Here is a 14,798-nt window from a genome sequence, read left to right as displayed (position 1 = left end):
ATACTACAAGACGAAATACCGCTTTTCCTTCTTGGATTGCTTTGAGTCATGCTGTTTGTCACAAAAATGGAAAGTAAGTAGGACAGTCAGAACGAACATCCTAAGGATGTGGATTTTGAGCAAAGAATAAATGAAATGGAAGTCTCTTCCCATTACTCCAAAATGCATTTGAACTAAGCTGTATTTTTCAGTGTGCTCTAAAAATGTTCCATGTACTGCCATTCTATCTTGTCCCACCTTATATCTTATGCCATTCTCTTATCATAAGGAAATTTCCATTTCCCTTTGATTGCACATAAGTACTTTACTCTGAGTTCTTGAAGAGTTTTACCCGCATCTTTTTTTTTTTTCATAAACTTGGGTTATCTTGCCTACTCTCATTCTATCACAAAACCAAGAATGCATGTTACTCATCTCTGTGAGGCTCCTGTAGAGCAAAGTGCCTTACCAAAGGCTACTGTTCAGTTATTAAGCACCCACTGATTGCCAATAGACTGTATAAGGACTGAGTTAGCAATAACTCAATACTTGGCATAGAAACTATTATTAATTCCATTGTATGGATGAGGATAGGGTCTCACCAAAAATAGTTGTGATGGAGCTCAAAATATAACTCCCTTTCATTAGCAAATACTATGATGATGCCAGGCGAGAGGAGCAGGATGTTTGTGAAAACCATGGTAACCTTACATTAAGGACATCATCAGAAACTGGGAGACAATGTCTGGATATTTGGGGATGAATTTTGGGAATTATAGCATTGTTTTCTGATGACTGGTTGGGCTGATTTCTGAGTTTAACACATCTGTGTGATTTTCTGTCTTTTTGATGTATTATCCAGGTTTGCCAATTGATCTGAGAAACACAGTCTATAAGCCATTCATTGAATCAGCTGAAAGCTTTAGACAGTCAACAATACTCGAGCAAGTCAGACGTGGGGCCAAGGAATGTGTAGTCAGGAAGCCTGGGCAGCCAGTGAATAAATGATATTTATGAGCATATTCTGGGAACATCACCACAAAAGCCCTTTAATGAGAACAGAGACTATTTGTTCTTGTCCATTAAACATTTTCAGTAATGTAAATTTATGATTGGCTTGTATAGCACCTGGCTTTTGTTTTCAGAGGCCACAGGGAATATATATCATATATATTGTTGTATGGATCACCTGGGAGGAAGAATGAGTTCCTCAGGGTATCAGCATTTTTTTTTTTTTTTTTTTTTTTTGGTTTTTCGAGACAGGGTTTCTCTGTAGCTTTGGAGCCTGTCCTGGAACTAGCTCTTGTAGACAAGGCTGGTCTCGAACTCACAGAGATCCGCCTGCCTCTGCCTCCCGAGTGCTGGGATTAAAGGCGTGCGCCACCAATGCCCGGCTGGGTATCAGTATTTTTGTGTTCTTGGAATCCATGCTAGTCTTTTGAAAGTATTTAGCACATTTATGTTTGCCATGTTGGCTATTGGGACGGAGAGAAAATCTAAAATTTTCACTAGTACACAGTCTGGGAAAGTGATTTTTCCTCTCTGGTATAAAATGGGGCATGATAGTTTAGATGAAGTTTTTCCTAAACATTCTGAGTTGATGCTGGCCATGCCGAGATATGAAGGTTCAAAACTGTTTAGCTTATGAACATCTGGATAAGCTATGGACAGAACTTCCTTGTTTGAAAAACTTCCTAAGTTCCAGGAAGAGATGGTGAATATGTTTTCTTTGGTCCTCAAATTATGAGTAGTAATTCAATTAGCATTTTTAATACACAGTTTTTGAGGATATTTTATGAAGTGAAGATTTATAAGCCTAGTTGCTTGTATTGTTTTACTAGGAAGATATATATATATATATATATATATATATATATATATATAGCTGCTGTGTATGGATGGAAAATGGCTAAATAGCTATTATTCTTTGAATCTCAGATGTCCCCCCAAAACCACATGTTAGGAGGCCTATTCATTAGCCCTTGGAAGATGCTGCAACTTTCAGAACTGAAGGGGAGGGTAAGTCACTAGGATTGAGACTTTGAATGATTATTGGACTCTCATCTTTCTATCCAATTCTTGGCTACCTTGACATGAGTCACCTTGTATCACCACACACCCCAACCATGATTTTCTCTTCACACTTTCTCAAGAGCAACAGCACTAACTGAACATTAACTAGAGCATCTGAAACCAGGGGTCAAAACAATCAATCCATTTAATATGGTCTCAAGGACTTAGAATATATAAAAGTAAAATCAAAATCAACTTAAATTATATAAAATTTTGGGGACCTCATTTCAAATGCTATTTACCCTCTAAGACTATTTTTAAAATCTTTGTATGTATACATTTATGTATATTTTTATATAGTTTAATATGCTAATAAGCTTTAAATATTTCTCAGCATATTTTGGGTATAATGGAATAAAGAGAATCATTATCATTTTATACACAGTGAAACAAGGTATGCTGTAGCAGGCTTTCTCTTGAGCCACTAACCAGCTCCCAAGTTAAGACACAGAGACATTATTAGTTATGAATGCTTGGCCTTAGTTTAGGCTTGCCCCAGTAGCTCTTTATAACTTAACTTAACCTGTTTCTCTTCATATATGTTTACCAAGGGCCTTTTTTTTTTTTTATCTTTCTTTCATTTGTATGTCTTACTTTGTGCCTGGCTGGCTGGTGGCTACCTGGCTGACTGACCCCAGGAATCTCCCTATATTTCCTTCCTCGTTCTCTCTCCTTACTTTCTGAGCCTAGATTCCTCCTCCTACTTTTTCTCTTTTCCCAACAACCCTGCCTATCCCTCTATTTACCTAGCTACTGGCATTCAGCTTTTTATTGAATCAATTAGGTGCCTTAAGCAGGCAAGGTAAAACACCAACATTTCCTTATATCACTAAACGCAGCATAAACAAACGCAACAGCCGGGCGGTGGTGACGCGCACCATTAACCACAGCACTTGGGAGGCAGAGGTAGTGGATTTCTGAGTTCGAGGCCAGCCTGGTCTACAAGAGCTAGTTCCAGGATAGGCTCCAAAGCTACAGAGAAACCCTGTCTCAAAAAACAACAAAAAACTCCCCAAACCAAACCCCCCCCCCCAAAACAAACAAAAAAAAACAAAAACAAAACAAAAAACAAAACCAAGACACACCTTTACATAGTTAAGGTAATATTCCATAATAGTATACAAGTGAAATAAAGAAATGAAAATGGGGAGCCTTTATTGAGAGGGAGGGATGGAAATACAGGAGGGCAGGTATATGGTAAACGGGAATAGCGGGATATAAGTGATGTAAGCAATCTGATTGGTGAAATGGAAAGGCAGCTCTTTTGTGAGGGGGAGGGAAATAAATATAGAGGAAGGAGCGAAGTGGGTAAAATAACAAAGATGTCTGAAAATTCACAAGGAACCACACTATTCACTATTTTCCAGAAAATTCCTATAATATACATAATTTCGTGTGTAAATGTATAGCCTTAGTTTTAATGAACTTTTTTCATCTCAGCTGATGGCACTCCTTCCAAGAGCTAAAGACCACTTCACAAAACCCCCAGTAGAAGACCTGAGATACTCTCTTTTGAGTTGTTGGTCACCAGAGACCCGTGGGCTGGAACTGACCAGGGAGGAATGTCCCTTCCCTGAAGACCAGCTTTCATGGTACCAGAAGGAGCCACGCAAGTTTTCAGAGGAGAGAGGTGACCAGAAGTGCTACTGAGCTGTCATACCTATGGCCCATATCAACGACCATTATGGCATGATAATCCTAAGGGTGCAGTAACCAGCAGCTTCCTGATTGGACTTAAGACTCACTCAACAAGAAGGAAGCTGTGCCTGCTACTAGATAAGCTAGCCGACTCTCAGTGTTAGTGAAGACGTGATTACTGGGGGAGAATCTACAACCACTAATTTGCTAAATGGGCATAGTCCCTAACAACAATCTATAAACATTTGTCGTTTTACATACAGGCACATTTCTTAACTAATCCCCACTCATGTGGTTGCTTAGCTTGTTTTCAGCAGTTTGATTAAATGCAGAGTATCTTTGTTTGCTTTCTGTTGTTGTGATCAGACATTCTGAATTACAACAACTTGGGGAGGTTTACTTATCTTACACATCTTGATCATAGTCCATCACTGAGGGAAGTCAGGGAAGGTACTCAAGTTAAAAAGCGGGAGGCAATGACTGAAGCAGAGACCTTGGAGGAAAGATGTTTACTGGATTGTTCCCTGTGACCTTCTCAGCCAACTTTCTTTTACAGCCCAGGACCACCTGCCTGAGTGACACCACCCCTGTGAGCTGGGTCCTCCTTCATCAACCGTTAACCAATAAAATGCCCTCTCCCAGACATGGTTACTCTTTAAACTGGGTTTAGTACTTTGCAGATCATGAAATAAATTGTGTCAACTTGACAAAACACCAAGGAGAACACAAAGTGTGTTTAGTGTTTTCTATCATTTTCTCATTCAGGCCTTCTCTTGTCGTGTTTTTTCTTTTTCTTTCTTTCTTTTTTTTTTTAAAAAAATTTTTTGTGTGACTAAGTTTTTATTTTTCTAGGACATATAGTACCTGAGACTCTAATTGTTGCTCCACATAGTACTTGTACATTTGGTATTTTTACAGCATGCCAAACAGCTTTCCAGAGTGGTTGGACTATTTCAGCAATGCATACAGTTTCTTTGCATATTTGTGAGCATTCAGGATTTACATACACACATATATGTGTGCATTTGTAAATATGAACTTATTTTTACAATTCGGAGAGTTGTGATGTTATTTCACTGTGTTTTGAGTTTCCACTGATGTGTTTATAACTAAATAGTATCCATTCTCCATATACAGTTTTTAGGGATGCAAATATTATGTTAATTTATTTTATTTATTTATTTTGTCAAATATTAGTTGAGCACATTTAGGTGTGTAAGTTCTCTATTTGGTTCCATTAACTTCATTTTCCACCAAAATTAATGCTATCAAGTTTTCTTTAATATCATGTAGAGTAATTTCTCTCCACTCTGCTTTGTAAAGGTTATTTAGCTATTTTAAGTCCCTATATTTAGAAATTTAATTATAAGATGGTCTATGCCTACAAAACACCTTGCTGTGACTTTGGTAAGAATAGCATTGCACAGTTTCAGACTACTCTAAGGTGATCTTGTGTTGGAACTTCAAAAACTATAAAAAAACTTTGTCTTTGCTCTTTGAGTTTTGTTTTTGTATTGTTTTTGTTTTTCTTTCTTATCATTATTTTCCAGTCTACAGAGCCTTTGCTTACATGCTTAGTTTGTCCCTGAGTGATTTCAATTCCTAGAGCATGCTTATGAACAGAATTATGATCTTAATCTTGTTATCTATATGTGAATTGTTTGAATGCAGACATGTAATTGATTTATGTATGTTGATCCTAGGGCCTACAAGAATCTGGTTATTTTTAGGACTTTTGTAGAATTCCCAACTTCAAAACTAGTATGAAAGCAACTGGTTTCCTTGAAGCTTTTTTATACATACTTTGCTTCAGTGGTTTCTCCTTCCTCTGCTTCTCTGCACCATTCCCTTTTTTCTCTACTAATACCCTTCTGCCCTAGTCCCTTTCCACCTTCATGTCACATGTATTCCAGCACATTTCCCTCCTTCTCTGATCCAGTTTCTAGTTTCATGGCACCCACATAAATGCAAATTAGGAATAGGATCAGCACATGAAATAAAACAAGTAGTACTTGTCATATTTTCCCTTGGTTCTTGGTTAGTCGTATTTAAGATACAAATTTCCAGGCCCATGAATTTAAATTCCTAGTCGGCTCATTTTTCTTAGCTGAGGCTAAGTATATTCTGTTGTGTATGTGTATTGCATTTTAATTATCCATTCATCTGCTGATAGAAATCTGCTGTGTTTTTTTCTTCATAATAGTCATTTTGACTGGAGTAAGATGAAATCTCAATGTAGTTTTAATTTTCAATGAATTCTCAATGTAATTTAATTTCCCTTAGGGCTAGGGAAGTTGCATAGTTCTTAAAACATTGTGTGTGTGTGTGTGTGTAGACATTTGTAAAATAATGTAGGTATATGTGTGTGTGAGAGAGGTAGGGGCTGGTTTATTAAGCTTAGTTCTCCAATGGGTTGTGTGGATCCAATTCAGGTAATCAAGCTTTGCTTTAAGTGCCCTTCCCTGCTAAGCCTCTCCCCGGCTGTGCACACTTTAAAAGTATCTATTGGTAGTCTATGTTTCTTCTTTTGAGAGCTGTCTATTCAGTTCCTTAGCCTATTTATTTATTGGCCTGGAGGGTTATGATGGTTAAGTTTTGCTATATATTGCAGATACTAATGTCTTATTTGATGGATGCCTGACAAGGACACTCTTCTCCATTCTGTAGGCGGTGTCACTCGCTGCCGCTCTCCTTTGTTGCACAGAAGTGTTTTAGTGTCATGCAATCTCATTTGTCAACTCCTTGGCTTATTTCCTGTGTTGTTAGAGTCCTATCCAGAAAGTTTCTGCTTATGCTGATATTGTAAGCTGCCTTCCTCTAGGTGGTTTGTTGTTTCAGGTTTTAAATTAAATCTTCGATCCATTTCAGACTGATTTTTGGTAGATGAGAGGTAGGAATCTAATTACATCTTCCAGAAGACGGATATCCAGCACTGCAAGCCTCACGTGTGGAACAGGCTGTCTTTCTTCCAGGATATGTGCTCTTGATGCCTTTGCAAACAAATAGGTATCCATTGCCATCTGGGTTTATCTCTGGGTGTTGGTTTTTGTTCTCTTTGTTCAAATGTGTAAACGTTTTTTGTGCCAGCACCTTGATGACTTTACCACTATGACTGCGTGGTATAATTTGAGGTCAGGCACTACGGTACCTCAGCGGTGTCTTTATGTGTAGGATGCTCTGTCTACGAGTGGTCTTTGTTTCCATATGAATTTTAAGATGGATATTTCTTGTTCATTGAAGAATGTCATTGAAAATCTGACGGGGATTGTATTGAATTGTAGATTCTTTGGGTAATAAAGTAGGTATGTATGTATGTGTGAGTGAGTGAGTGTGTGAGTGTGTGTGTGTGTGTGTGTGTAAAACTCCAAATTTGCTTTGCTCCATTCCCCATGCTGGTATTAAGCGTGTAAGTTATGTGTCTTATCACAACCTGGCTCCAGTATTGATTTTGTTAGTCTAGGAGTATGGACAAACTTTCCAGTGTCTATATTCTTGCCAGTTTCCTTTGTGTCAGGGTTTAAAGTTTTCATCTCAGAGGTCATTCACTGTCTTAGTTGGATTTGTTCTTAAGCACTCTTGATGAAACTATTTTCAGTAGGGAAGGTTTCCTAATTTCCTAATTTATTTTTTCAATTATTGATCTTTGTTGATTTTATACCCTGATATTTTGCAGAAAACATGCTTCAGATCTAAATTTTTTCTTGGGAAGTTTGTGGGATCATGTAAGTAGAACTGCTTCTGCAACTAGGGCTTTTTTTTCTCCTCCCGTTTTTATTTGTATGTCTAAGATTTTGTGTGTCTTCTCTTGTCTTATTCCTTTACTATGAGTTTGAGCCCAGGACTTAACAAGAGTTTTTTCATATTTTAGAGAAAAATTTTCAGTTTTCTGCACTTAGCTTAATGTTGGCCATAGGTTTGTCACTGATAGATTTTCTAGTTTTTTTAATTTTAAGTTCTTCAGATTTTTTTTTGGTTTATTCAAAAAAATTTATCGAACAGCTAAGGTATTAAAACATGGTAAGAGATGAGGCATATGCACAAGTGTAGAAAGCAGTAAAGTTCTCTGCATCATAGGAGTGAAAGAAAATGCTTTAGGAAAACAAGAGATTGCTTCCAGCATGCACGGGTGAATGGATGGCCAATCAGGAAAGGGGACTGAGATTAAATAGAAGACTTCAGTCTGGATTGTTGATGGTACTCAGTATGAACTACATTTGTTTCTCCTTTTCCTCTTTCCCCATCTTTGGGCTTAATTTACCAGTAGTGCTCATGAATAGTCAATGCGCTTTTTCTATACTTGCTTGCATTTTTGCCTTTATGTCTTCTACAGAACTAGGTCCTTTTGGTGTTTTAGGGTTTTTTTTTCCTGTTTTTTGAAGGACTCTTGACCCTTTGATCTTGGTGTTGATGGTTTTAAGTCTTTTCCATTTTGGTTTGATTTTTGTGCATTTTTGGCTGGGGTATCTCATACAGATTTCTTCACTGGAACTTTTTCTTCAGCTTCCTCATCATCAAAATCATCATCGTCATCATCTTCATCATCGTCATCATCTTCATCATCTTCATCATCATCCTCATAAAGTTTTACGTTTTTCTGTGGAACCTTGTTGCTACCTCCAGGAGCAGATCGCTTTCCAGACATACTCAACAGCTTTACATCCTCCTCATCTTCATCTTCTGACTCTGCATCTTCCTCTACAGCTACTAGATGCTGTCCACTAATGTGCACAGGCCCTGAACCACACTTCAACCTTAAGACCACAGGAGGTGTTATTTCAAATCCCCCAAGAGAAACTGTTGGCTGTACAGACATTTTCAAAGTTGCCCGTGTTACTTTAATTGGACGGCCTTCATAGATCATTGCTTCTGCCTCTATGATGTGTAATTCGTCTTTTGCCCTAGCACCTGAACTAACCGTTCTCAGTGATAACTGGTGCTCATTCTCATCATTATCCATCTTAAAGTGATAATCCTTGTCGGCTTTTAGTTCACAACCGAAAAGGTAATTCTGAGGCCTTAGCGGGCTCATGTCCATGTCCGTGGAGTCTTCCATGAGGTGGAGGCGCGTTTTTTGGCGGCAGAGAAGTCGGACGGAGAGTACTGCTTGCTGCTCCTGACAACAGGCACGCAGGACGGAATCACACCAGGGCTTCAAAATTTTTTTATGCTGACATGTTGAATCTGTGTACAACACCTTTTCTTTATTTATCAAATCAATAGTATATTGTATGTGTTTAAATCTAACCAGATGGATTATATTATTTTTTGATTCATGTATGCTGAATCAATTTTGTATCCCTGGAATGAAAGTAATCTTGTTTTAAGATATATTTTTAATGTATTCCTGAATTTTGTCTGCAGGTATTGTGTTGATAATATTTTAAATTATTTTACTATAAGGAACTTGCAAACAAGAAATATCATATGGCTAGATTAACACAACAACTAAAACATGCACTATCCCAGTCGCAAAGTTGCAATAAATTTCTCTGCAATTTGAACTGCCATTCTGAAGCTGTGGATCTTGGTTTGGGGTTTTACATATTCACTACCATTTACATTTAGGCACGTATTTACAAATAACAATTTAAATATCCATGACAGAGTTAAAACCAGTAAAACAACTGGCTTTATCCCCTTTTACACAACTCATATGCCATTTACCTCATTTTGCCTTTCCTTGTCACCTAATATTATTTTCTTGTTCTCCCTTCTACCTGTCATACTACACACATGAGTGCACTGATTTACTTATGTACATGTATACATAATAGGATAGGACTTGCACAGGGGGAAGAATATACATTTTTCTGAGGTTGGATGACCTTGCTTAATTATACATTCTGACTTCATTCATTTTCCTGAAAATTTTGTGATTCCATTTTTTAGGATTCAAGAGTATTTCATATTATATCTGCTCAGATTTTAATTATCTATGCATTTGTTGATGGAAAGCTAGGTTGATTTAATTTCCTTGCTAAAGTGAATCGATCAGCAATAAATATGTGGATACAAATATACTCAGGTATAGCAAAATAACTGGGTTATGTGGTAGTTCTACCTCCAAAATAATGGCTTGCATTAATTTGTACCCCCAAGCAGTGCAAAATTATTCCTTTTCCATACCCTCTCAAATATTTTGTTGAAAATTTTCACATCAATATTCAACAGAAATTTTTTTGTAACTTTTTATATCTATCTGGTCTTTTATAAGGGTAATACTCAATTTCTAGAATGTTTGGTAAATCTTTCTTCTTTCTGTTTCATTGAAACTGTTTGCAGTTGTTGATGTGAGATCTTCCTTTTTCTGGGATACAGCCCCAAGTAAATTTTGCATGCTCCAGTAGACAGTTCTACAACCATGGACACACTGGGAACATGAGTTGAACTCAGTAAGAGAAGAGTACATAAAGTTGGGAGGGAGATGCAGTGGGGGATCGAAAGAAGCTGATTGGATTGGAAGGACTGAAGTTGGATTTGATCAAATCTCTCTCTCTCTCTCTCTCTCTCTCTCTCTCTCTCTCACACACACACACACACACACACACACACACAATTCAGCAGTGATCCCATAGGTTCTAGACTTCTGTGTGTAGGGAAATGTTGTCTTGCCTTTTAAGAAATGTTTGAAAGTTCCATAAATGCATATAATGTGTTTGGATCAAATTAATTCCTTTCCTAATTCTTGCCCTATATGCCTCCACCAGTTTCCCCTCACAGTTTAATTTGCTCTTCTAAAACTAAAGACAAGATGAGGAAGAGCTGAGGAGGAGAAGAACCTTGTAAGATGCTGGACATAAGGCTCAGTGATTAAGAGCACTGCTAACTCTTTTAGATGACCAGAGTTCAATTCCCAAAACCTACAGTGACTACATTCATCTATAACTCCAATTTTAGGTTATTTAATAGCATCTTATGGCCTCTGCAGACACCAAGGGTGAAGGTGCCACATAGACATACATGCAAGCAAAGCTCCCATACATATAATGAATTAAAAAAGAAAAACAAACAAGCAAAGAACTCCTGTAAGTCCACATAGTATGGCTGGTAGACTCCTAGTGACAGAAGAATATTCAACCGACCCTATCTTATTACTCTCTGCAGATATGCAGAAATTCAATTTTTAAATTACCATTGTAACCTGATGTTTTCTTGAAATTATTATATTTTCCAGGAAGAAGACTATCTTTGTGATGGAATTTCAATATTAAACATCTAATAGTATTCTAAAAGGGTACTCTGTGATATTTTTACACTGGAAAATGTATCATGAATTTTTGTGAGGCCTCCTATCTGGTTTAGCCAAGTGACTGAAGACAAGATTTCTATTATCAAATAATGTAGCTCGATAAATTTTATGTCCACTTTATATTACTCAGATTATATAGATCCACAATTAACTCCTTGTGCTTCATTGAACCTTCATCAAACAGTGTAAATTAAATTTCTCACAATAAATGCTTTTGCATTTTTATCACTATATTTGTTATTGTAGCTTTTATATTCCATATATGCCATATTGATGGTAGTTTGCAATCAGATGCAAGAGACTTTAAGTTTTAAGCAAATGAGTTCCCCCATTTGTATGTTCTGCTTTGGTACATGAATCTAGCTTTATGATTATGTAATAGTTTATGCAATACCTTTTCTGCATGGTACAGAATTTGTCTTGCTTAATCGTCTTATATATGAGACTGTATAGTGGTTGACTTCCTGTCTTGAAATAAACTTTTATGTCTGTTACTTAATTTATCACATTTAACTTACATGTTTTGTACGTTGTGTTTCTAATCTCCTTCTGTTGTCAGTGCTTCCCTGTCCAGATCTGACTGCTATTTCTGTTCCGTACACTCTGCTCCTTGGTAGCCTCCCATCTCTTGTTACGAGTCCTCTAACAACAGTTCACAGATTCATGTCTTGCTTCACTAAGCTAGGCCTTTGGGAAGTTTTTCAGTAAGTGCACATGTAATTATACTTTTCCAACTCTTGCTTATTAATATTTTTTCCTTTGGCAGGGTATAATGTAATCAGTTAAAACTTCATTTCTTTGAAGAATTAGTGGGGACTGGTTAATTTTATATGTTGATGCTTATGTCTGTGTGATTATATTTGCTTCTGTAAAGAACAATCTTTTTGCTTTCATACTCAACGTTGTTTACTTAGCTTTGAAAATAGCAACTCTGTCATCATATGCCAACGTGGTGCTCATTTTGTATTTTTCCTTCTACACAGTATGCCCTACTTCAAGTCTTTTTGCTTATAATCTCAATAATGAATGGGACTCTGTCTCTCTTCATTTGTTTACTCATTTATAGAGAAACATTAATCTTCACATGCATACACATGTTCCAATTTTCTTCTGAAATATTTTCCAATATTACCCATTTCATTTGCTCACATTATTCAATTATATCCACTGTACACACAGTTTTATTTCCACAAGTGTCTCTCTAGTTGCCACAGAGATATATGTAGAGTCTTCTCTTTCCTTGTGCTTGGTTCTTTGCTCAACCAGCTCACTTTTTTGTCTTTTTATCTTTTTGAATTGATTTCTCTCAAGACTTGAGTTTCTTCTTACAGTGAGTATGTTTTAAAGCTGGTTATCTTATACCACTATTTAAATGACTAATATTGCAACGATTATCATTAGCTACATCGCTTTGCAACTCTCTAACTGACATTTGCTTTCTTTGACTTTTAACTCTTATAAGAATGTTTACATTACAGCTAGGTGGTGGTGGCACATGCTTTTAAGACCAGAACATGGGAGGCAGAGATAGGTGAATCTCTGTGAGTTTGAGGGCAGCCAGGTCTACAGAGTGAGTTCCAGGACAGGCTCCAAAACGTACAGAGAAACCCTCTCTCAAAAAAACAGAAAAAATATTTTTTACATTATGTTTTTGTCATATTTTATGTTTATTAGTTTATTTTTTAAATGTCATCTTGTTTTGTGTATACTGGCTGCTCCCAGGACCTGCTGCCTGCCACCACATGGCCTGCTATCACCATTTGGGGACATACAGAATTTCTGCTGCCTACTGCCGCTGGGGATCTTGCAGCATGTTTTTAAAAAATCTTAACATCTATAGATTCAAAAGTAGTGCTTGGAAACTATTCATGAAAAGAGAAAGACAGAAATCTGTGTATTATGTTAAGTCTGAAACCCGTCATTGTTATTGTATCTAAAATAAGGTTTGACCACGAAGTGTTTAATGAACTAGAGAATTTTGAGCCAAGAACATTTGGGATGATTTCTGATCTGATCATAAAGTTAACATAAGAAAATTCTTGCTTCATCTTTCCTAATGACAGCTATGTCTATTTTTATTTTTCATTTGGTTCTGCTTTTCTGGGGTTGGGAGGATCTATCTGTCATCTTGGGTGTTCAATCATATATAAAATAATGTGCATTTATTTCCTGTAGATTCAAAAACACATTGCTATCAACTTGATGACAAACAGATTTATTGTTTCAGCTAGAGGCTAAAAAATAGGCTCCAAACAAGAGTATTGACAAGACTGTATTCCCTCCTGGAGGCACAGAGGAGAGTCTAGTGCTATCTCTAGCAATGGGCTTTTGAGATTTCTTAGATTCTGGCTGCATAATTCCAATCTTCCCCTTCATCTTTACAGCTTTCTTGTCTGAGCATCTCACCTTCTGTATCTCTCTTAGAAAGACACATGATTGCATTTGGGTCTACAGAGATAGTCTTGGACAGCTTGCAGATTTCAGTATCTCGAACTTACTAACACTTGCAAAGACCCCCTTTTCTACATTTACAGGCTTCAGTGATTTTTTAGGGGAGGCATTATTAGAATATCATACTATGAAAAACCTCTAAAATCTCTAAAATCTCATCAGTTGATAGGTAAACCATACCACTGCACATACTATGAAGATTGCCTCCCATTTATCTGCATCTACCAATGGAGCTCAAAGCATTTTCACTAGAAGCACTTCTGGTTTCAATAAAGACATACCACATCATAGGAGCTAAGACAGAAAAGGGAACTTGAAAGGCCATGTGCCATCTTTCTCCTGTGACTTGTAGCCATTAGAATTTAGTTCTTGTCTGAGGTTGTCTCTAGGGCAGTAGAAACAAACACAAAGAAATGAATCCATCAAGAAGTATGTGTAAGGGATATTGGTTGAACGTCATTTGGAGTTAATGCTTCGAGTCTTGAAGATGAACAGCTATGTCCAGCTAAAGCAATTAGGTAGATGAAAAGATTAGTGTTCGCAATAAGATAGCTCCCTCAGTCCTCTTAGTGTCACCTAAGTGGAAATTGAGAGTAGCATAACGCATAAAACCACATGACTTGTCCAGTCACTCAAATGAATAAAATTTGAATATAATTTCAACATAATTCTATAATGAAGTTGAGGAATTTATTTAATTCATTTCACATATGTGAAATTATGATCAAAAAATGTGCCTCTTCAAAGAAGCTCAGAAGGCACACAGGACATGGAGGCTTGTAATGAGAGGCAATAGGCATGAATATTCATTAATAAACAACTATGCCACTTATTTCTCTGGAAGTTATTTTCTTTTCTAACATATAAGTTTGAGAAAAGAACTACAGTAAACTAGAAAATATAATCCCTGCCCATCATTCAGGTTACAGCGATGGTCCTACGATTCCTGAAGTTCATCATACTTTGCCTAAAAGAATGAGTTTTGGAGCTTTGGAATTTATATATTTAAATATTGGGTGCAATATTTCAGTTAGTAGGGTCCTAGAAGAGGCAACTGCATTAATTACAGCTTTTATTTCTTCTACTGATTAAAGCCCAGTGTTAATTGAGGTCAATAATATGGGTTCAATTTCTCTAAAGGCCAGATGGTTTTGCTTAGTTAGGGGGCAATAGGTTGCTACTCTGGTCCCCTAGCTCCCCATCCCACTAATGTGCATCATTGATCCTGTAAGAGAGGAAAACAAAGCCGGTCTCTTCCTTGTGAGCAAAAGGTCATCATCATTACAGAATCTAGCATTCACAGATTCCTGGGGTTGAGAGAAATTGTGTGACCTTCAGAAAGGAAAAATAAGTTTCATCATAATTATGGTGCTCTAAAAAATACTAGTAGCTTTTGGATTATTAATAA

At 36.9% G+C, this 14,798-nt stretch overlaps 1 protein-coding gene across 1 annotated transcript; it reads right to left on the bottom strand.

The window, feature by feature from the left end:
- Positions 1–8,014: 8,014 nt before the first annotated feature.
- Positions 8,015–8,743, bottom strand: LOC119813070 (nucleophosmin-like). Its single transcript, XM_038328171.1, has 2 exons — positions 8,162–8,743; positions 8,015–8,080 (listed from the first exon to the last, which is right to left on the bottom strand). The coding sequence occupies exons 1-2, from the start codon at positions 8,741–8,743 to the stop codon at positions 8,015–8,017; spliced, it is 648 nt and encodes a 215-aa protein (XP_038184099.1).
- Positions 8,744–14,798: the final 6,055 nt, after the last annotated feature.

The sequence above is a fragment of the Arvicola amphibius genome, chromosome 4 (genome assembly GCF_903992535.2).
Source record: "Arvicola amphibius chromosome 4, mArvAmp1.2, whole genome shotgun sequence".
Classification (NCBI taxonomy): domain Eukaryota; kingdom Metazoa; phylum Chordata; class Mammalia; order Rodentia; family Cricetidae; genus Arvicola; species Arvicola amphibius.
Note: the sequence above shows the minus strand (reverse complement) of the source record. Positions and strands in the feature narration are given on the sequence as shown.